This window comes from Culex pipiens, chromosome 2, assembly GCF_016801865.2.
Source record: "Culex pipiens pallens isolate TS chromosome 2, TS_CPP_V2, whole genome shotgun sequence".
Taxonomy (NCBI): Eukaryota; Metazoa; Arthropoda; class Insecta; order Diptera; family Culicidae; genus Culex; species Culex pipiens.
Window position 1 is genome coordinate 131271641 of NC_068938.1, and position 22380 is coordinate 131294020.

The 22380-nt window shown below is 37.9% G+C and overlaps 1 protein-coding gene across 1 annotated transcript in view; it reads left to right on the forward strand.

Annotated features, from left to right (window-relative positions):
- The first annotated feature begins 676 nt into the window (after window positions 1-676).
- The window catches only part of LOC120415269 (uncharacterized), a 47306-nt gene continuing 25602 nt past the window's right edge, over window positions 677-22380 (forward strand). Inside the window, exons 1-4 of the mRNA XM_039576734.2 lie at window positions 677-944; window positions 4655-4943; window positions 5017-5491; window positions 9794-9920. Coding sequence (XP_039432668.1) covers window positions 908-944; window positions 4655-4943; window positions 5017-5491; window positions 9794-9920 — 928 coding nt within the window. The 5' untranslated portion in view covers window positions 677-907. The remainder of the gene's footprint in view (window positions 945-4654; window positions 4944-5016; window positions 5492-9793; window positions 9921-22380) is intronic.

A 22380-nucleotide genomic window follows, 5' to 3' on the forward strand; every position in this document is an offset into this window, starting at 1 on the left:
CCAGTAAATGGCATAAATTTGCGTGCTAACTCGAGGCGGTGCCGTTGCTGGTAAGTTTATTTTAAATAGTATTTTTGGAGCTATGACGAAGATAGGTGTTTGATGAGAAAGGGTATATTTCCCCTACATCTTAAACGAAATGTACAAAAATAGCAAAAAAAAAAATAAGAAAATCCAAAGAAGTGTGACAGCAAATGTGGAGCCGCATGGTTCTTCAACCAACCCACCGAAAAACCTCCTCAACCACCTCGCGTCTCCATGGAAACAATCAAGCATTTTCCCGCTCACAAACTCATTTCCAAATCTTTCCATCACTACCTGGAAGTGTGTCCGCACGGCAACACGGATTCCGAAACGCCCCCCAGGTTTAAGGTGACTTCCATCCTAGTGCACGCTGCCAGGCCTCGGCGGTTGTGTAAATTGTTTATTTTATTGCACTTTCCTGCAAATCCAAACAAAACCAGAACTTGCGGTTTAAGTCGGTCTCCGACACTAAGCGCGACGACACGCGCTCGACCCGTTCTACCACCGAAAACAAGAGAGAAGAGAGCGACTTACTCTCGCGCCCTCTCTCTCTCTGCGTTGCCTGCGAGTATTGCGCATTTCGCTCCAATTCTAGCGAGAATCGTCGTCGCCGCGCAAAATTCGCCTCAAAGTTCCGATCTTCGGCTCGGCCGCTCTCAGTCGTTCGCGAGCAGTCTCCAAGGAAGGAAACGTGCAAGTTAGCAGTTTACTCTCGAGTTGAGAATTTATTTTTTTCGTTTTTGAGTGTTACTAAGGCTAGTGTCGCCGAGTCTGGGTCCACTTGAATTTGATCCGTGCATTTTTCCGTAGAAGGAACAAGAAGAAGTAGTGTTGTGTCGTCGTTTCAAAACACGCGGTTCATCGTGCGAAACATGACTCACGAATGATTGCCGCGTCGGGGATTTACGCCAGTTATCAAAGTGAGTTCTTCAGCGGCTTTTTTTCTGTTTTATTCCTGAGAAGGAGGAAATTCGAAACCAAAACGACGGCGATAGAAGAGAGAAGTTTTTTGTTTGGCTTTCGGCTCATCCAAGACGGCTGTGTTTTGACTGCGGAACCTGCTGAGTGATCCCGATCAGCGCCAAGTCACATGAACCCAACAGTGCCACACGAAACTCGTCGCGAACTAGAACAGAAGAAGAAGACGATCATTGGCGATAATTATCATGGGCACGCGCGCGCGCGTTGACACATGAAACGAAAGTGAATCGTCGGCAATTTTGCAGACACACGCTAGTCTGAACCAGTCTAACTTGTCCAAATTAGGGGGAAGAGGTCGGTTAGGTCGTAAATTGGACAAAGGCTCAATTAAAATTTTGCTGACGACTGGCGGCGTTTTGATTTATGTCGGCAGTTTTTAGTGGCAGTGTGGCATGACATGAAACTTTTCAAAGATTTTGAGTTTTCTTTCGGGGCAGATGTGTTGCATTTCCCGTCGTCGCTCGAAAACGCCACAGCAGAGGTCAGCATCCTGTTTAGTGAGGATTTATGGACTTGTTTGTTGGTGTTGGGAAATTCGGATGTGTAATTTGTGAAGAGTGACCAAAATAGGCAGATGGTTTAGAGTGACATAGTGTGACCGGCAAGAATGTTAATTAAAACAAGTGAAGAGTGATTTGTCTGAAAAAAAGTCAAGTTTCTAAAAATTAAAATAATATGATGAGGAAAATTCAAGAGTATTTAGATCAGATAGAAATCAGTCCTTGAAGTTATAATTTGTGAAGCATCCATACAAAAGTTGTAGGCATAAATAACTGAAGATAAAAAGGTGCACTCTAATAAAATGCCTTTTTTCTTTTCACATTTTAACTCATAAAGTCGATATCTGTAAAACATTATTTTTGAAAATTTGATTTTTTTTACTTATTTTAAAGAATTTCAAAAAGACAAGTTTTGAGCTATATTCCAGCAAGGGCCAAACAATATTTGGCAGTGTTGCCAGTTTTTTTTTAAATCATGATCAAAATTTCGCTTCTATTTGAATTGGTTATTAAATTAAAATTGGTTTTGAAATTACTGCAATACTTTACAGAAAATCTATAAATTTGTCTAACGAACCTTGAAGATTTGACCTCAGGTTGCTCAAATACAGCAACAAAATGAAATGAAAATTGGAAATTGTTTTTTTTTGGTTATTACTCAATTCTACACTGTACTCTACATTAAAATGCCAAAATCTCAGTAATCCGGTTCCAAATTTCAAAAACTTTAAAATACGTAAAATTTTTTGCTTATGTCGATAAAAATATTATCACAATTTTTAATTAATCACTGACAAGCTCCTGACAATTTTTGCATTTTTTTTTAAACGGCTTAGTTTGTAGATATGTCAAATAAAGCCGTTTTCAAACGTTAATCTTGAGTGTAAATTTTATTTGCGTTCTTTCAGAAGCTAAGTCTTGATTTCAAAATTTCAATATTTAAAAAAGCAACTCACAAAATTTCATTTTGAACGTGACAAATTTAACCAAAAGTTTCAGATATCGCGTGTTGACAAATAAAAGCGAATTTTTCTCAGGTAATATTTTTGCTGAGGTGCTTTTACTTCATAAGGGTATTTTTAAGATTGGTTAAGGTAAAACAGGATCTAGCAGCAAAGGGTTTGCGAGTTTTCACGCTCCATACAAAAAAAAAGATTTTTTTTTTGTCTACGAGATAGGAGGGGGTGAAATTTACAAAAATGTGATCACTTGGTTTATGGATGGCCCCCTACCTCCAATCAGTTTCAAAAAATGATTTTGTTTTGTTTCTATCGCATCAAATTCTACAATTCTGATCTCCCAAAAGGGAAAATTGCATCAGCCAACCGCAAATTTCACTACCCTCTCTGCTGCGTGACAATCTTGGCACATAATCCGAGTTAAGTGCGTGGTCTCATTCCTGAGATCACTTTCGGAAAGCGTTCTGTTGCGTCTCGTTTCGCATTGATTGACTCAAATTTGAATTAATTTAATTTAATTAAATATGTCTTTATTGAACATTCTTATAATAATTACATTTCTTTTACATGATAAGTGGTATGGCCTAATGCTCTTCATCTTTGTTGTATTTTCGTTTTATTATTAACTGATCACATTTATTTATTTGCTTCAAATTGTTTTACATTATTGCATTGAATTGAATACATTTGGGTAAAAAAGAAAAAAAAATCACTTTAACAACTAATCCTAACCTAAAACTAAAAAAAATAAATCCATTGAAATATTCAAAATCACTAGAACGAGTAAACTACGAACTGTATTTTAAGATGAATGCTCCAAGAGTTCTTACTTGTTCCTGGCGAGTTTTGCACCCACGCAGAGTTGTTGTCATCTCGATGAAAATGTTCAGAAGTTCTTGTGGTGAAAACAGGTCACTACTACCTTCACCCGTTGATGTTGGTTGGTTTTCCCTCGGTTGCTGACTGAAGCCTGGAGGTGTTGTATGCTCTGCAACTCTTTGCCGCTGATTCAACGGCAATGGCTGCAGATTTGGAACCACTCGAACAGATCCCGCTCCAGGTGACGCCAAAGCAGGAAAATCCACGTCCGTGAAAGTTGGTGGTGTTTTGCGGCGATTTGGTTGGTGCCTCGTCGTCGCTTGCTGCCGAATTTTTACAAACTCAGCACGTTTTGGGCAGCTTCGATTCTTGGTCGAATGGTCGCCGCCGCAATTGAAGCATTTGGCTTCGATGTTCTCGTTGATTGTTTCGCAAGCTTGAGTTTTGTGCTCACCTCCGCAGGTTGCACAACGACTCTTGATGAAACAGTTCCTTCCACCATGTCCAAACTGCAAGCAATTCGAACACTGTGTCACGTCACGGTGTACTGGACGATAACGTTCCCAAGTCACGATGATGTTGAAAATTGCCCGAACTGCTTTCAGCTCAGACGGCGTTGTCGATCCTTTCTCGAGATGAACCAGGTACAGTTGATCACGATACTTGATGTCCTTGTTGTGTCTCGTCATCTTGAAGACTTCGATCACGTTCAACTTAAGAGTTTTGAGCTCTTCTTTCAGCACACTCACATCCATGTCATACAGGCCTCGGAGGACCTGTTTCATGGGGCGTTTACCTGGATCGTCATGGCTGTAGTATTCAATCTTTGTGTTGTTCAGGAAATCCCGAACGTAGTTGTAATCCTTTCTGGTAGGTAGCAGAATTTTGAGTCCATCAGCACACAAGCGAATGGAAGCTCGTAAAGCACCAGATTTGATAAATCCGGTCAGCCACTTTCGCACCGAATCCGATGACGATGTTTTCACAAAAATGGGTGGCAACTTTTCCCGTCGTTCAAATTCTTCCTTCTCGCTCACGTCCACAGGGAGGGTAGCGAACTGGTTTCCAGACAATTTTTGAGCGTCCTTGCTCAAACTGCCTGGCTGTGCAGGTAGCGCTTCGGCATTCTTTAGCTTCTTCAAATCTGCCGATCCTGCTGGTGAGGACCGCCTCTTTTTCTTGCCCTGAGGCATTTTTGCACTTTTTAAGCACTTTTCAGGAGCTAAAATCCAGGAGTACCTCACTGAATGATGGTCCACAAAGGAATGTCAAATTTGAATTAGTTGCATGCTGTGTGAGTGTTTTAATATTTATGACCTTCTCGATACTAACTGTCTTCTTCATTTTCTTTCTCTCTCTCTCTCTTTTCAGAACCATTAACCGTGACTAGTAGTGCGGTGGACAGTGTTCAGTGCCATCGTCAGTGGCTGGTAGAGCCGACGGGACATTTCGTTCTCAAGTGCATAGGAAAATTCGTTAAGGTGGCTCCGCAGGCCGAACAACGTGGTTTAGTGAGTCGAGCAGCCAGGTTTCACTTTCCGCCGGTGGTACTAACGGGTACGCCCCCGCCTGACATAGACAAACACCCTTCCCCACCGCCACCGTCGTTACAACAAATCGTTACACGTTGCCGACCGAGGGTACAAATTTCGCCACAAGGGTATGGTATATTTTCTGGGACATTGGGGCATGGGAGATACTGAACGCACTACAACTCAGCATGTCTCCAATAGTGTGCAACAGAAGCAAAACAGTTTTGTTTACAACGTCAGTAGCCAACAGCAGCAGCAGCAACATGCAGAATTTGGCCAGCAACAACTTCAGCAGCAGCAGCAGCAGCAGCAGCTCAGACAGCCAAGCTCGACGCCCGTTGTCGTTGACTCGTCGGCGCTCATTTCCAGCTTCTGCCTAACGCCGAAACGGCGAAGCAGCGCCAACGAACTCTCGCCGTACTTGAAGGATCACCACCAGCAGCAGCTCGCCAACGCGCATCACTTTTCCGGGGTCGTGCAGACCAGCTGTGCGCTCGAAGGAGGTGGCGTCGGGGCGGAGCAGTGTTGTTCGCCGAGTTTTCAGACCCACCACCAGCACCACAATCACCACGCGCATCATCATAATAGCAATAGTATCCACCACCATCATCAGCACCAGCAACATGACACGGAGAGTGACGAGGACGAGATCGCGCTGTATCCACTCAACAATCAGGTGAGTTGTTGTAGAAATTTGTTGTGTGGAAGGCAGACGTGCATCGGCACTCCAAAGCACTTGACAGTTTTTCTAAGGCCATGGCTTGGAAAAGGCACCAAATCAATTTGTTTTGTGCCTAAAGTATGTTTTTTTCAATGCACTATGAGGTTCTGAACGACCGAAATCTTTATCTTCACTTATTCGGTAGTTTTAGTGATTAAGTGCTATTTGAGTGCTAAATAGCACATTTAGCACTTGAAATTTGTGTGATATTCAAATCACTATTAATTTTTTGCTAATCCAAATTGCATAGTTAACAACGATTATAAAATGCATCGAACTAAAGCTTGTTTTGATGCACAGTGAGCAAAGATTCACTCTGCCGGTTTACGAAGGCAATCATCTCAAAATGTGGTGAAGTGCTATTGAGTGCCGATGCACGTCTGGTGGAAGGATTGCAATCAGAGTGTCGATTATGGGTTATCTTTTCCAGCGTTTTGTCTTTATGACAAGAAGATTCAACAATGTTTAGAACCATTTTGATTCCTTGAAATATGCACTTATCGGAGATAAAAGTCACATTTTCTATAGCAGTGTCAGTGGGAAGATCTAAAAATCCCATACAAATTAAATCCGGTATTTTTTGAAAAAAATTATGACAAAAACGTTGTAAAATATTTGCAAAGGAATTACATTATCAAACAACATATTCTGAGTGATAGCATTGCAAATTTTACATGATATAGCTGGATTAAGTCCATTTAAAAAAATAGGGACAAGGATATGAGATTTGGAAGACGGGAATTGTTGATGCTCTACTTTTTTTAACAGGACAAGGGAAAATCTCCACGGTATCCTCAAGTAAGCTTCGCTTGGAATTCGAGAGGTTCTGCAATCTTGTATAGTCCTGAAATTCAACTTGCTTTCAAACGTGTATTTAAAGCTCAGTCTAAGCTACCAATGCTCCACGGTGAAGTGGAGAGCATTTTTGCTTGCCAATCCAAAGGACAGGATTTCGAGAACTCCGCCGTGAGCTTCATGTTTTTCATTCATTTCAAAATTTTATGAGTCCAAAACTTTCTCGTTGAGAGCCAATGGGAGCCGAACCCAGGACCATTAGGTTACAAAGCGAACATCGTAATTCCTTATAATCTATTGCTTTTTTAATAATCTTTTTTATGCACTTCGGACACTTTCAGACATTTGAAAAGGTTTGATTTTCTTTTAAACTCCAGAGTTTTTTATGTCCTTTATACTATTGTGTTTTATATGTTTATAGGACATTTAAAAAAAACTCTGGAACTGTAGTAGTAAAATTGTATTGCTTACGACTTTTTTATAATTATGTAATTTTTTGACAGTGAATAAGCATTGTACATTTTTTGTTTGTTTTAATGATGCCTCTGGTCGAGGCAGGGTTTGAGGGTTGCCAGGCCAAGTTCTAATAAAAAATCTGGAAAAATCAGGCAAGTAAAATGCACCAGTGGCGGATGGATTTTATTTGTTTAGATTTTTTTTTATTAGCCACGTTAAGTCCATAATTTAATTTATTTAGACATGATAAATTTTGAACATCATAACCTTGAGAAAGAAATGTTGTGATTTTTACGTTTTTTTTCACAAATTTATTCAAAATCGGCAGAAAATTGAAAATCTGGTAAAATTTGACGAAATCTGTAACAGAATTTGGTTTATCTTTATCCTGTGGGGCATTTTGAAAATATGGCAATCTGGCAACCCTTGGTCGAGGTCGCAAAAATTGTTTTGCGATGCATTATAAATAATTTTAAATCAATTGTACAAGTTTTTGCCTTCCTCACCTTACTGAGGAAAGGCTATAAAATCACTCGAAAAACGAAATTCCTAATTTGGCCTTCTAGACCCACCTTCATGTATACATATCGACTCAGAATCAAATTTTGAGCAAATTTCTGTGTGTGTGGTGGGATGTTGATAAAAAAATTACACTGGGTTATCTCGGCACTGGCTGACCCGATTTGGACCGTTTATGTCTCATTTGATCCGTCTTGGTGTCTCATAAGTCGCTATTGAAAATGATAAAGTTTAGTTAAGTACTTCAAAAGTTATGCTAAAAAAAACGAATTTAACAAAAGTCCGGAAGATTGTAAAAATTGTGGTTTTTGTAAGATGGTGGTATTCGAAAGACCTTTTCAACGAGTTCAAAAGATTGAAGATCTGACAACCCTATCAAAAGTTATAAGCACTTAAGTGTTATTTATGAACTTTTTAGAGGCCGGATCTCATATATTTCGATGAAAACATTGTCCGGATCTATCATGCGACTTGTCGTTGGGTAAGTAATTAAAATACCTTTCCAACGAAATCAGCAGATTGCAGATCTGACAACCCATTCAAAAGTTATAAGCACTTAAGTGTTATTCATAAACTTTTTGGAGGCCGGATCTCAGATATTACCTAGCATTACACTAAAAATGTGAGGAAGGCACCAACCACCTAATGGTGGATTAAGTAACGTTTTTAAATGAATATTTACAACATTTAGTATTTTGCCCCCTAATTTTTTGAACAAATTTTAGAACGAGAGAATACTTAAGGGGTTACATACATATAAATCGGCAAAAAAGTCAGAGAGTGGACTTGTGAACATACCCTTAAAGTTTTTTTGAGATCTGTTTTCAGGGCATTAAAATATACATTTTCATCAATTAACAAAACAAATTTGAAAACATTTGGATGTATCATTGCCGAGATATAGCTATTTGAAGTTAGCAGTTTAAAAAAACGGGTGCCATGATATCTCAACACTGCTTTGACCAAATCGGATCAAAATTCTGGTGAAGACTCGTTAAAATGGTTCTGTGTCCATGACAAAGGCCGATTTTCAAAAAGTTCGTTTTAAAAAAAGATAAATTTTATTGTTTTTCATATAAAAAATCGCCAGTTTTTGGTTTATGTATTTAAAAAAAACGAAATTTCAAAATTGGGCTTCGTCATGCACACGGGATACGTCTTAAGAGTTTTCAAGCCAAATTTCAGCCAATTTGGTCCATCCCATATCGAGATATCGTGGCACCCGTAAATCAACTCGGTGTTTAGAGAAAAACGCTCAGAAAGTTTGATAGTTCGCTTTGCGCATGGACAAATTTTGAGCTTAAATCGTCTGTAACTCAGTTTAATCATGAAATATCATATTGTTTGTGGATTCAATAAATTTTCAATAAAATATTTTTTTTTTTGATTTTCTACATGTAAACCCTTAAAAAGCATTGTCGAACTAAAATGAAGGGGAACTACTCTTTTTAAGCCTATTTCTATTATCGGCCTATCAGCACTTTGAACATGAATTACAGCCTTCATAAAGTGTTTTTGACTGTTCCAAAGTAATAAATAGATCAAATAAAAGTGAGTCGAGAGTGTCGATTTAATTGCGAAAAACGGCAAAAGTGATGAGAATTAGTCGAACGGCTTAGAGTGATTAAAATGGGTATATTTCCCCTTGGATTTTTTTTCAAATTATTGATGGCCTGAAATTAATAAAATTATCAATTTGCTTTCGATTTTATGTCCATCGGCACATTTTACAGTAATTTTCTTTGAAATGAGTGGTGATAGCTCGTGAGAGCGTTGCCAGATTTTTTTATTTACGAAATACAAAAAAAATCCTATCAAATTGAATGTACGGGAAAACGGATCAGGATGTCTTTTGCACCTAAACTTAGGATGTTCATCGTCAAAAATTATGCAATTTAAACTAACTTCTCACCAATTTAGAAAGTGTTACAGTCCAGACTCGATTATCCGAAGCCTCGAATATACGAAATTTCGATTATCCGAAGTTTTTATGGGATTTCAAATAACCGAATCACGACAAAAAAAAATCCCATTTTATTCAAATTTGTATGGTTGATTGCCTAATACAATTAAAAAATGCATTTTTTCAATATTTAATTACCGCCATTTTGGCCGCCATCTTAGATTTTAAAATTCTAAATCACTTGAGAGTAGTTTAGATCAACTATCAAAAATTATCATAATCATTATCCGAAGTGAAATTTTTGAATTTTGACATCGTCATTCAAATTCGAATCTAAAATTATATGAAAATCCTCGTTATTATCGATTACTGCTTCGAATAAATAATATATAATAATTTTCGCTAATTAGAATAATTTAAACATTATTGGGTTCTAAATCGACACTTTGACTTTGGACTTTGGTAAATTTCTTAAACATTACTTTAACCCTGTTCATGCTTTAGGCTTGAAAGGGTTGAGTTAACAAAAAATCCTGAATCTAAAATAATACTTATGTTTTCCTTATAATTACTTATCATCCCAGGTCGGCGGCCACACGCGCCTGCTGCTGTTGAACCAGAGCACCGTCATCAAACCGTTGAACCTGCGTGAACTAGAGTTCTACCAAAACATTCCTAGCGACATCCAGCAGTTCGTTCCCAAGTATCGAGGTAAGTTCCGATTTGTTCGCTGTTATTTTATTGTTTCAGGGGTGTGACAAACTTTTTCGCAAACAGAGCGGATTTGCTAGTTCGATCGCAGTTTATTTGAGTAAATGACAGATTTTTATTGACGATGCTTTTCAGTTCAAAAAGGAACAAATTCATTCCAAATATTGGAATCCCAAGTAACGTATCGCATCTGTACTGCACGAGTTGTTGCCCTTGAGTGCTTTTTTCCAGAGCGGAGTGCAGAAACCTCGTTCTGCCATTGACATTCGACCATTGTCGTCGTCGTGTGCGAGGTCAATCGGTGCCAGAATCACACACTCATACGAGAGTACACATTGGCTTTGCTGTCGTACCCACTCGACGCACGTTGTGTTGTGCAATTGTTATTTAAACGAATGTTTTCATTACATTTTTTACTTGAAACATTTAATAAAATTGACAAATAAAGTTAAAACAAAATATTTGAAAATACTAAAAACTGGCAACTCTGCAATCAACATTACAGCAAAAATGGCAACACTGTACTTCTTTTTGTTCTCATTTTTGCATGTTAAGTTTCAATGCACCAATCCAACGGGCTTGTACTGTACTCCAAACCGTCTTCACGCCAAGAGATCACACCACTGACGATTCTTTCCCTCTGTGTGAGTGCCGCAAAAAATTGCATTTTGTGCTGTGCGAACGTGTGTGACACTCATGGCGGTGGTTGCTGCCTCAAAAGGGACACTTTCTATTTTGGGAAGCGTTTTTCTTTCGAGCGCCGTGATGCAAAAAAAAGCACTCCAAGTTTGAGCATGTGTGTGTGTGCGGGTTTGTTACTGTCAAGGTCGATGTTAACTAGAATTTCACACCGTATTCTATAGCTGCAGCAGTAGCGCTACACCATAAATACCTTCTTGTTGTGTCAGAAGGGTGAGCTGACGTGGCATTACCGAGAGGGCAAGGCTAATTAAATGTCGTGGGGAAATTGCGAAAAAATGGGAAAGTGAGTCAACTAAGTTAGTTTTTTTTATTGGTATAAAGGACAGATATTCTCCGAAATACAGAGAAGTTATTTTCCTATGAAAAAAAGTTTGCTTACCCACATTATTTGAACTTTTTTTATGAATTACTTTTAACAACAGCAAGGTTGTCAATCAAAGAGCTCTGGTTCGGTTCTCAGCCAGGGAAAGTTTTTTTTCAATGCAACACTAATGTCGAAGTTTATTTTAAGAGTTTTGCGAAAAGGAAGCAAATTTTCCGACATGGCACCATACAAAGTCTCACAAGCTCATGTGTGTTGAGCACAAATGGTGCAAAAGGTGTGACAATGATATATTCTGGACACGTTTCGCCACCGATTGTGTTGTTTGTCGTGTCTTTCTCCTCCTTTCACAAGAAAGTGTGGTCGTTTGTGAAGTGATGGTAGCAATTGTTGTCGGATTTAATTGAAGCGTTCTGACTGGTGAATGGTATCATCATTTATGGACGAACCCCTTGTTTCCATACAATAAAAAGGAGAGTGTTGAACTGTTGTTTGTTTTCTTAACACGTTTGCGACAGTTACACTTTTCAAGGTGTAGGTCAGTGTCTTGGGACAGTGTCACACTGGAATCTTGACAATTTTTTTTTTATTTTTGCTTGTGTTGATTTACAACCCTAACAAATTTAAATCAAGATAAGTTTAAAAGGTAAAATAAGACTTCTCGACTAATCAAATTTGGATTCAACCTAATAAATCACCCAGAAAGCAAGAAGAATACCAAATCTAGAATACATTATCAAAATATCAGCTGTTTGAAGCTTTGTCCCCTAAACAAACAAAGCTCCTCAAATTGCTCTCTTTTCCCCCTTCCCAACACGTCCCGATAAAAAAACGAGATAAGACTGCCAAATGTAGCGCGTGTCGCTTGCTGGGATCCACACAAAAACCGGTTCCGAACCGGTTCTGGTTGGTTGGAAGCAATATTGGCCCAAACAATGACCACAATTAGACGCGTCGTTGGCGACATCGCACGTCAATAAATTGAACGAGATAAGGAAAGTGGAGTGAGTTCTGGAAATTTATGGGGCGTTTTTGTTGCATTGTTTGCAGTTTTTTTTATTTCAAATTTATAAATAAAGATTTGAAAAGAAAGTGACTTGCAATATTAAGCCGAAACGAAAAATTTCCAATTAAATTGAAGCGTCGCACTCAAATCGACAGCACGTTTCTGCACTAATGAGTTTCCTCCATCATTTGTCGGGTTTTCATAAATTTTTCACAGCACGAGCTGTCACCAAACATACCGTGGCGCGACGGGGCTAATTTGGGAAACATGTCCAACGAAATGATCGACAATCAGTCATTCGTTTTTAACCCTTTACTGCCCACATTTGGAGGTCGTTTTGAGCAATTTTTGTTCCACAAAAAACTTTAATTCTTTTTTTTTCGTTTTTTTAAATAATTTTAGTCCCCGAAAATATATTTGAAATTTTCTAAAATAAAAAAAAAACTTTTAGTGATAAAAAGTGACATAATAAGTTGCAAATGAGCAGTTCTGTACGATTTTTTTTATTTATTTTAATTTTAGTGTTTTTTTAATCCGGCTGAAACTTTTATGGTGCTTTCGGTATGCTCCAAAGAAGCCACTTTGCATCATTAGTTAGTAGGCCGTCCCAAAAAAATGAAAAGCTGTCAAATCTTCGGTGCTCACCCCTAGAATGATAGATTAGGATCAGGAACAATGTTTTCATACAACAATAAAATCCCAAAAATGGTTTACAACTCGCGCGCGGAGCTTGAATGAAAAAAGTGCATTTTTCGAGTATTTTTCAGAAATGCGCGTAACAATCATACTAAAGTCATTCAAATTTGGTCGCCTTGGGCTTCAAGTTATAGTTTAATGTCCCCTGAACAAATTCCTGTACAGACACAGTCCATAAAAGCTTGTGTTTGGGATTTGCAGGGCGTTTTAGGGAGAAAAATTTGTACCTTTTAGCCAAAAAATTTCAAAAATCACTCCCCAAAACGAGTTAGAAATTTTTGTAGCCAAAACTTGCATTCAGCTTATAGGAAATTTTACGGAGATCATTTTGCTTTTTTAACATTCAATTTATGTTCACGCAAAGCCGAGATATTTGCATTTTAGTGAACAAAAAGTTACGAATTTTCAAAATTCTTGGTATATAAGCGTTTTTAGCATAAAACATTGGCTACTATGATTACAAACGGGAAGGCATATATTTTGAATATTTTTATTTTGCTCGCTCAAAAACGATATTTGTTAATAACATTTCATGAAAAAACATGAGATTTTCTCACAATGTGACGTAAACGACATATTTATAAGTACTGCTCTGTGCTCTTCTCGATATGAACAAATAAAGCTCTAATGGGTAACTTTTTTTTGGAAAAGTAAGTTTTTTATAAATGAATTTGTTTCATTCGAATGTACATACATAAAAAAATCACGTTCACAGCTTGGAGATATGAACTTTAATAAAATTAATTTTGATTTATGATTATTTGTCGTTTACGTCACATTGTGAGAAAATCTCATGTTTTTCATGAAATGTTATTAACAAATATCGTTTTTGAGCGAGCAAAATAAAAATATTCAAAATATATGCCTTCCCGTTTGTAATCATAGTAGCCAATGTTTTATGCTAAAAACGGTTATATATGTACCAAGAATTTTGAAAATTCGTCACTTTTTGTTCACTAAAATGCACATATCTCGGTTTTGCGTGAACATAAATTGAATGTAAAAAAAAAGCCAAATGATCTCCGTAAAATTTCCTATAAGCTGAATGCATTAGTTTAGGCTGCAAAATTTTTTGGCTCGCTTTGGGGAGTGATTTTTGGCTAAAAAGTACAAATTTTTCTCCCTAAAACGCCCTGCCAAGCCCAAACACAAGCTTTTATGGACTATGTCTGTACAGGAATTTGTTCAGGGGACATTAAACTATAACTTGAAGCCCAAGGCGACCAAATTTGAATGACTTTAGTATGATTGTTACGCGCATTTCTGAAAAATACTCGAAAAATGCACTTTTTTCATTCAAGCTCCGCGCGCGTGTTGTAAACCATTTTTGGGAACTTTTTGTTGTATGAAAACATTGTTCCTGACATCCTAATCTATCATTCTAGGGATGAGCACCGAAGATTTGACAACTTTTCATTTTTTTGGGACGGCCTATTAGTTAGTCTTTGACCAAGTTATGAATTTTTGAATCAATACTGATTTAAAAAAAATCGAAATATTGGTCGCCAAATTTTTAAACTTCATTTTTCGATGTAAAATCATATTTGCAATCAAAAAGTACCTGAGTGAAATTTTGATAAAGTGCACCGTTTTCAAGTTTTAGCCCTTTTTAGGTAACTTTTTTTAAAAATAGTCGAAGTTTTTAATCTTTTTTAAAATTAGTGCACATTTTTGCCCACTTTTGAAAAAAATATTTTCGAAAAGCTGAGAAAATTCTCTGTATTTTGCTTTTTCGAACTATATTGATTCGACCTTTAGTTGCTGAGATATTGCCATGCAAATTTTTAAAAACAGGAAAATTGATGTTTTCAACGTCTCTCCAAACAACCCACCATTTTCTAACGTCGATATCTCAGCAACTAATGGTCCGATTTACAATGTTAAAATATGAAACATTCGTGAAATTTGTCGATCTTTTCGAAAACAATATTTTCAAAATTTTCAAATCAAGACTAACATTTCAAAAGGGCCAAACATACAATATTACGCCCTTTTGAAATGTGTCATCGATACTGAAATCACGTTATTAATTGCTTTATGAGCTTTACGAGAAGTAAGCCTCAGGTTAATCTCGAAAATTTTGCAAAAAAAATGTTAAATTAGTAAAAATATTGAATTGGGGAAAAAATTGAATAAAAATTGAGAAGGTGTTTCCTTCTGGTGAGATTTCAAAAAAGTGTCCACGTGGTTTATAGATGGCCCCTAAGGGGTATGCCCTGTTTGTGAAAACGCTCTTAATCTATCAAGATACATAGATTTCCCCTAGTTGATAAAAACAACAATTTTAATTATTGTGCAAAAAAACTTCGTATGATTCCTATGTTTCATGACTCATAAGAAAGTTTTGCCCTTTCTTTTACTAAACTCTTCGTTCATTTGTCAACTCGATATAACCAACTTCGTTTTCAAACCAAATCAGCTTGCCTTCATGTTTTTTGGAAATTGTTAGTTACAGGATTCCTGGATTTGAAATTCCACATCAAATGGTTGGAAAATTTACTGCAGTTTGTGATCAAAGTTTGACATTTCCTAAGTTGTAAGTTTAAAGTACAGGTAGGGATTGAGATTTAATTTTTCGTTTTTTTTGTGATGGGATGTTGATTTAAAATTCATACGAGAATTGTTTCGACAGGAGCCTGAGAATAAAAAAATAACCCATAACTCTATTATTCCAATGGTCAAAACGCTTGCTTAGGGCATATCTTTTGATTTTCTCATAAATTTTTTAACTCTAAGCGATACTTATTTAAGGATACGGTGGAAAGTTTCCCATGTCCCCTTAAAAAGTGGAGCATGAACATTTCTCATCTTCAAAACCCTTTTCCTTACCTTCGGTGTCCGTCTCTAAGAGAAGTGAAGCGATAAGAGGTTCATTGAAAATAACGAAAAATAATTATCTAAAACTCAACAAAAATTGAATCAACAGCTGGTTGAAAAAAAATAATTTCAAAGCAGATTTAAAAGTTCTTAAATAAAAACCTGAAATTTCACAAGCGTTTCTCATTTTGATAACCTGTCCTGATAATACAAAATTGAACAGTCATCAACATTCCGTGTATTACACTTTTTTGTAAGCCTATAAATAAGCAATCCGTCCCAGAACTCAAGCAGCTCAAAATAGCTCCAAAATGCCATTAAACTTGACGTTTCTTATCTCATTCAGAGCCGACGCCAGCCGACCCGCCCAAAGCTTGCTACGCCTCAAATTACTACTTCACACACAAAAAAAAAAGTTGCACACTTTTTGGTCGAAAAAATCGTAAATAAACAAACGTGCAAGCATCGAAAGATCAGACCGAAAATATTTCGCATCCGCGTACTTGAGCGCCACCGTTTTTTTTTTTTTCGTTTTGCTTCTTATTTTGGAAGCAGCAAGAGTTGTAAACAACCACTTTGGTACATTTCATCTCAGGAATGGTCTCTGATTTACAATCTGGATTTTGACCGGAATAAATAAGCAGTTGGTGGAGCGAAGCTGCAAGCTTAAGCTGATGTTTCAATTAATGAAATTTTTTTGATTGGGAGTGGGGGAGGGATCATTCACAAATTACGACTCTACTCTAACCTTAATGATTGCTACTGGACGAACGTTGCGTCATTTATGGACGGATCCCCTTTTTCCCGTGCGCAATTTTCCGCTTTTCTTGCAATTTTGTTTTCCTTCACGTCGATCGCTCGTCGAAAGTAGAGTTGAGCATTTATATAAATAAGATCCGTGTTTTAATCCATAAGAGAGCCAAAGTGGTGGAATTTCTGACCACGACGGCGACGCCGCGTCATGGCGCCGTCGCCAGTCGCCGACGACGACGTCCAGGGCCACTTGTTCAGAGTCCGGAAAATCCGCTCACAGCTTGATGTTTTTTTTTCTCGGTGTTCTGTTTTTCAAAGTGCGAGTGTATAGTTTAGATTTATGGGAATATTTTGCTCGCTCTCGTTCAAGAGCAACCGCATGGCGAGATGGGCACTCAAAATAATCAGTTTGATCGACTTTGGAATGTTGTATTGCAAATCAAATTGCAAATAAAATATTTCAACTGATTTTTTTATGCAAATCAGCTATTTTTTAAAACAATTTTTGCGTTACTTTTTAATATTAGAAACTCGGAAACTTGTTTATATACCTTCAAAAAATGTTTATGAGCGCAACTTTCGTCTCAGTGAAATCTTGAAATACCGAAACATTCAAGTAAGTAAACTCGGAGAAACGGAATTCCAAACCACCACTTCAACGAGCTGTTGACTTCAGCTGTTGTGCTACATCATTTTTACGACTGCAGTCCTTAAAGAAGAAAGTTCGCAAATTCCGTTACGAATTCGAGTTGCTAATTATAGTTCAAAATGTTAGACAATATTTCCTAAGAATATTATTTTAAAAAGCGAAATTGAACTAAAAGATAGACCGTTTCGTAATTTCCCATCCTCCCCCGCATTCCAAAAAAAGTTTGCAACACTTTCACCGTTGTTGCCAGGCGGCCCACAATCAAAATATGTCGTAAATTGTTTCGAAAATTGTTTTCACTGTGGAAAGGTATTTTTCGACTCCCCAAAAAAAACATCATATAGCTGTATGGCGAAGATTTGTCGACCGATTTCTTTCAAAAATAAGCCATTCCAAAAATCCTTTTTATAGCCCCCATCAGCAGCCCCCCCCCCCCCCCTTTAACTGCTGGAGTGCCAATATTACTTCTGGGCGACACGCTATTTGACTGTCGGTAATTAACTTTTAAATGTCAGTTTGAGTCCCTTCCCGAAATCCACCGCAGTGGGTTCTATTTTTGGGGCCCTTTCGACCAATCTCGGCTTGTTTTATTGAAAGTTCGTCTGCGTTGTGCTTGCTTGCCGTTGTCGACATTTCGAAGCGTTTTATTCTGTTTGAACTCTGCACAGTAAGTATTGTGAATGGAAAGAAACAATGCGATACGTGATTTCCGAATGATCACCACTGCTGCAGTTTGTAAACATAAACAAAGTAGCAGGCTTTGGAGTAGTGCGGTGCCTGTGTGGACGCTCAGTCCTGTTTTTTCGTGTTATTTTCCGTCTCTTTTGTGTCGCTGTTCGAGTGCATGGGATGATTGGTCATTATAATTAAATAATGGCATCAGTAGTGCGGTGCCTGTGTGGACGCGCAGTCCTGTTTTTTTCGTGTTATTTTCCATCTCTTTTGTGTCGCTATTTGTGTACATGGGGTGATTGGATTTCTTCTGATTCGTGTTGTTTTCATCTCTTTTGTGTCGTTGTTTGTGTGCATGGGGTGATTGGTCTTCTTCTTCTTCTTTTTTCTTTATTTTTAGTTCGCGCGTTCGTTGGCCAATGAGTTTATTTTTGTTCTCTTTACATAGTTTTCGATAGAAACGATCCGAATTCTTTTTTTTTTTTCGAGACAAGCAAGTCGTATTGCTGGATTAAGTCCTTTCTATATCATCGATGATCGGAAGGCACGCCGACGAATATGTTTTAAGGCTTATGATATAAAATCATTTTAATGAATAAAGCCCTACTTACATCACCGTTGATCGGAAGGCACGCCGACGAAGATTTTCTGGAGGATCGCGGTCGAATTAATACTATATTTAAAATTCTAGATAGCTATCTTTCGGATTCGATTGTGAGTAGCGGGACTTCGCGGTTACTATGCAACGTATTTTTTGGAGTCTTTTTATATTTTAAATTTATAAGTCCTTCTTTTATCATTGTTGATAGGAAGGCACGCCGCCGGTTAAGTTCGTTTAAGTTATTGTTTTAATTTCATTACAATCGGTTACGTGGTGTCCTGTTTTCTTTTCGTTTATATTCGTTGATCGTAATAATTTATTCCAACTGGCAGCTTTAGTATTAACTCATCTACTATTTTTGACATTTGCTCGCGTTATCTTAATTGTACCAACAGTAAAAATATACTGATAAGTCCAGCCCATAGCACTGCCGCTCGGTTGGCACGCGTTCGATTAAAACAAACTTTTCAAATAATCAATTATTTATCTTTCCGCAGCCGGCTGCCTAAGATTTAAAATTTCAACCGATAAACAAAATGCTCATGGTCACATCACTGCCACTCGTGAATCCTGACCTCATACCCATCTACTAACCCCCTCAAAACTCATGTGATACTTTGTCGGAGAAGCAGTCGATTGGGCGGTCTCTATCACTCAAGTATCGGACTAACATTCCCATCCACTTCCCCGTGACCCTACCACTGGTCGTGGCCGGCGCCGGTATTGATCAGCATGATAGGGGCCTTTGAGAAGTTGCGAAGCGAGGAAAGATAGCACCCATTTATCTTCCACGGCTCGTGGATGTAACTTCTGGAGGTCCTGGTCAATAACGGAGTAGCAACTGCGGGTGGGCACCTATGCTTATGCTTATGCTTTTATAAACAAAGTAGCAGGCTTTGTTCAAGCTCAAACATGACACATTTATGAGTTTAATGATGCAACTTTGATTGTTTACCTTTTCAACAAAACATGTGTTGCTAAAGCAGAAAACGTCATTTGACCTGAATCAAGTGCCAAAATGGCCTTTACGACAAGCGACTTTTAGTGCAACAAATTTATTCGGCAGAAAGGTTCCAACCTGTCACTTTCCGTAATGGTGCACTTGGCCACAGACACTTGGCATCGATTTGGTTCACGATGATGAGGTGAATCAGTTAAAACAGAGAGATTGTATGCGTGTGTGTGTGTGTGAATATGTACAAAGGTTGATGTCACTTTCATTCATTATCACGAGTTACGATAGACCGTCGAAAAAACACGAAAAATCTCGAAAAGACAAGCAAAAATAAACGAATTTCGACGGATTTATTGTTGTTTAAATTTTCTTCCTTTCTTTCTTTTTTCTGCACGAAAATGCGTGTAAACAAAATTGTTGAATGGGTGCGAGTGTGAAAAAATGGTGGGTTTGAAAAAAGTGCTATTATTAATTTTTAAGTGGATTCACAGCAGGGGGAAATCATGCAAGTCATCGCTCGAAAAATTAATTATTTTTCTGGGGATTTAAAATTTCCTACAAATAATTGGCACTTGCTTTTATTAATTCATTATTTAAGTCAATTCCAACATTGGCACCATCATTCAATGACTCCCAAAAAAAGCACTGTTTGGAGGCCGATTTTTGCTTTATTATTTATTGCAGTCGAAGTTTCCCAGACTCGCCTTGCTCCATGACCTAGAAAAGAGAGCCTGTGTGCATAATTCAAATTGGAGATTCCATTATAGTATGGTCGGGTGGTCACTCGTGCCAGTGACAGTTTTAGAATAAATAGAATTTGCGCCTCGCTGCGACGCACAGTGGTTCTTGAAAACTCATATTGAGTAATAAAAATTTGAAAAAATCAATACATGAATTCAAAATTCAAGCCTATTTTTTTAAATATTGAGACAGAAAATAACAGAAAATATTTAAAGCATTACCACCAAAAATATGAAAAAATCGAAGAATTCATGATTTTGTTTCATGAAATTTTATGTCTATTTCCAATCTATGGACGCAAAATTCAACAATTCAACAATAATAATTTGTTTTGCTCTCTGATTTTAGAGATTTTTTTACAGAGGTTATCTGCCGTTCTAAGCATAATTGTCCCATGTCATTTTTTGACGATTTTGATCTTTTGACATTTTTAAGTTTAGTTTGTAGTATACTTTTAGAAAAACATATAAAATCTAGTACTTTGTTCGGAAACTCATCAAAAACAACACCAAGTCTGTTTGTCATATCGTTACACTTCTACGCATAATTGTCCCACCAAGAATTTTTCTTTCACGGAATCATTAGTTACACGAAGCATTGAGTCTTGTTTACATACTGTATTGCAATAGGATCATAAATAAGAGTTATAAACTTTTAACCGGGGTGATTAGGGACATATAGGGCGAATAGAGACCCACGGGACAATTATGCGTAGAAACACAGAAATCGATGGAAAAATTTCAACCGCGTTTTTCTCAGTTGCACTTTTTTGAACATGGGACAATTATGCGTAGAACGGCAGTTATATTCAAGGAAACATTTGTTCTTAAAAAAAAAGTTAAACTAATCTTTTACAAATTAATAGTTAGTTTTAACATACATTTAAGATATTTCAAACCAGGTACATTGATCTTATGGCTTTCAGAATAAGATTTTTTAAATTTTAATTGTGTTTAGTTTAATTCTATACTACTCAAAAATAATCCTTTTCAAGTTTGATTTAATTTTGACAGATTACTTGCAACACCATTAAAAAAAATGCAAATTGTGCGAAGCCATCCGAATGATTCAACCTTTTTCAACACAAGTTTATTGCTTCCCAAAAATTCTAAATTAATAAATTCCGTTTTGATATACTTTTCCTGTCATTCTATAAAGGCGGAATGTCTTATTTATCATCACCAAAAATAACAATGCTGAAAAGCTCAATTTAGCACAAATTTGAGTGCTCAAAAAAATCTTATTCAAAGTCTTAAACAGAATTGCATACAAGATTGTATGCAACGCGCTGCAAAATTCAATTTTTTCAGCACTAGTCTTATTTATTTTAATGTACGATTCGTGCTTGAAAAACCATAATTTTTCAACCAAATCGATTTTTCAATTCAATTCGGTTTTATTGGTGAATAATCAAGATACAATAAGTTCTTTTGAGGTACATAACAGAGTTTTGGAGTTCCTTACAGCTGTGTGTTACATCATAATCCATTTTGGAACAGTTATTGCTTGTAAATAAAGGTGTCACCAAGAGTAAGAAAAAAATAAAAAAAACTTACTAAAATTGCAAGGGAAAGGGGATAGAAATAGAAAAAGCTTAAAACTAGATTACAGTTTTTTATCCTTTATAGATGTGCTTGATCATCAGCTCCCCAAGGGCCAGGAATTGCTCCGCCTTGTTACGGCAGGTCCGAAACCGCGTCATCATCTCCCCTGCGAGAGCAAAGAACTCTGGCAAGGTAAAGAGATCTTCTCCGGTAACTTCTTGCTGGGCCGTATTGCCACTGCCGGCAGCGAGCACGCTGGCGAACGATCGCCCTCATCCAGGAGGGAACGCTGAGTTGTCCGTTGGACCCGTACGATGACCAGCTGCCGGCACGGTTTCGCTCGTACTTTGCTGAGGAGGGTGGGACGCTGCTGCTTTCTTCTTCCTCTTTTCCTGCTCCTCGAGGTAGTTTTTCCGTGCGCTGCATCCACGGTAGTTGCTGGTATGGTTACCTCCGCAGTTGGCGCACTTGATGCGCGCCTTCGTTTGCTCTGCCTTGTCCCCCAAGTCCGCTCTGTACGGCAGTGCACACGCCTCAGAGAGGTGTGATTCGCCGCACTTCACACAGCGTGGCGGGAGGTTGCAGTTCCGCGAGCCGTGGCCGAATTTCTGGCAATGGTGGCATTGTGCTGCGTCCGACGGGTTCTTTGAGTAGAACCGCCAGTTTACCCAAAACCCGTCCAACGCCTTAGTTCGCCGCAGGTCTTGAATTTTGACGGTGCCGCGGTCGAAGTACAACAGGTACAGGGTGTGTGTACCTGTTACTGTTGTCTTCCGCGAGAGGACTTTTATGTCACGCGGCGTTATGCCAGCACCCGAGAGGCCTTCTTGAGGTCGGAGATCGGGCGGTCTTGGTACCCCTGCAAAACGACCTTAACGACAGTCTTCTGCAAGGGGTCGAATGTGTAAAACTTGAAGTTTTGACGCTTCAATTTCTCCACAACCAGGTCGAAGTTCTTTTCGTCAAATGTGTAAACTTGCACTGACGACTTACCGATTTTCA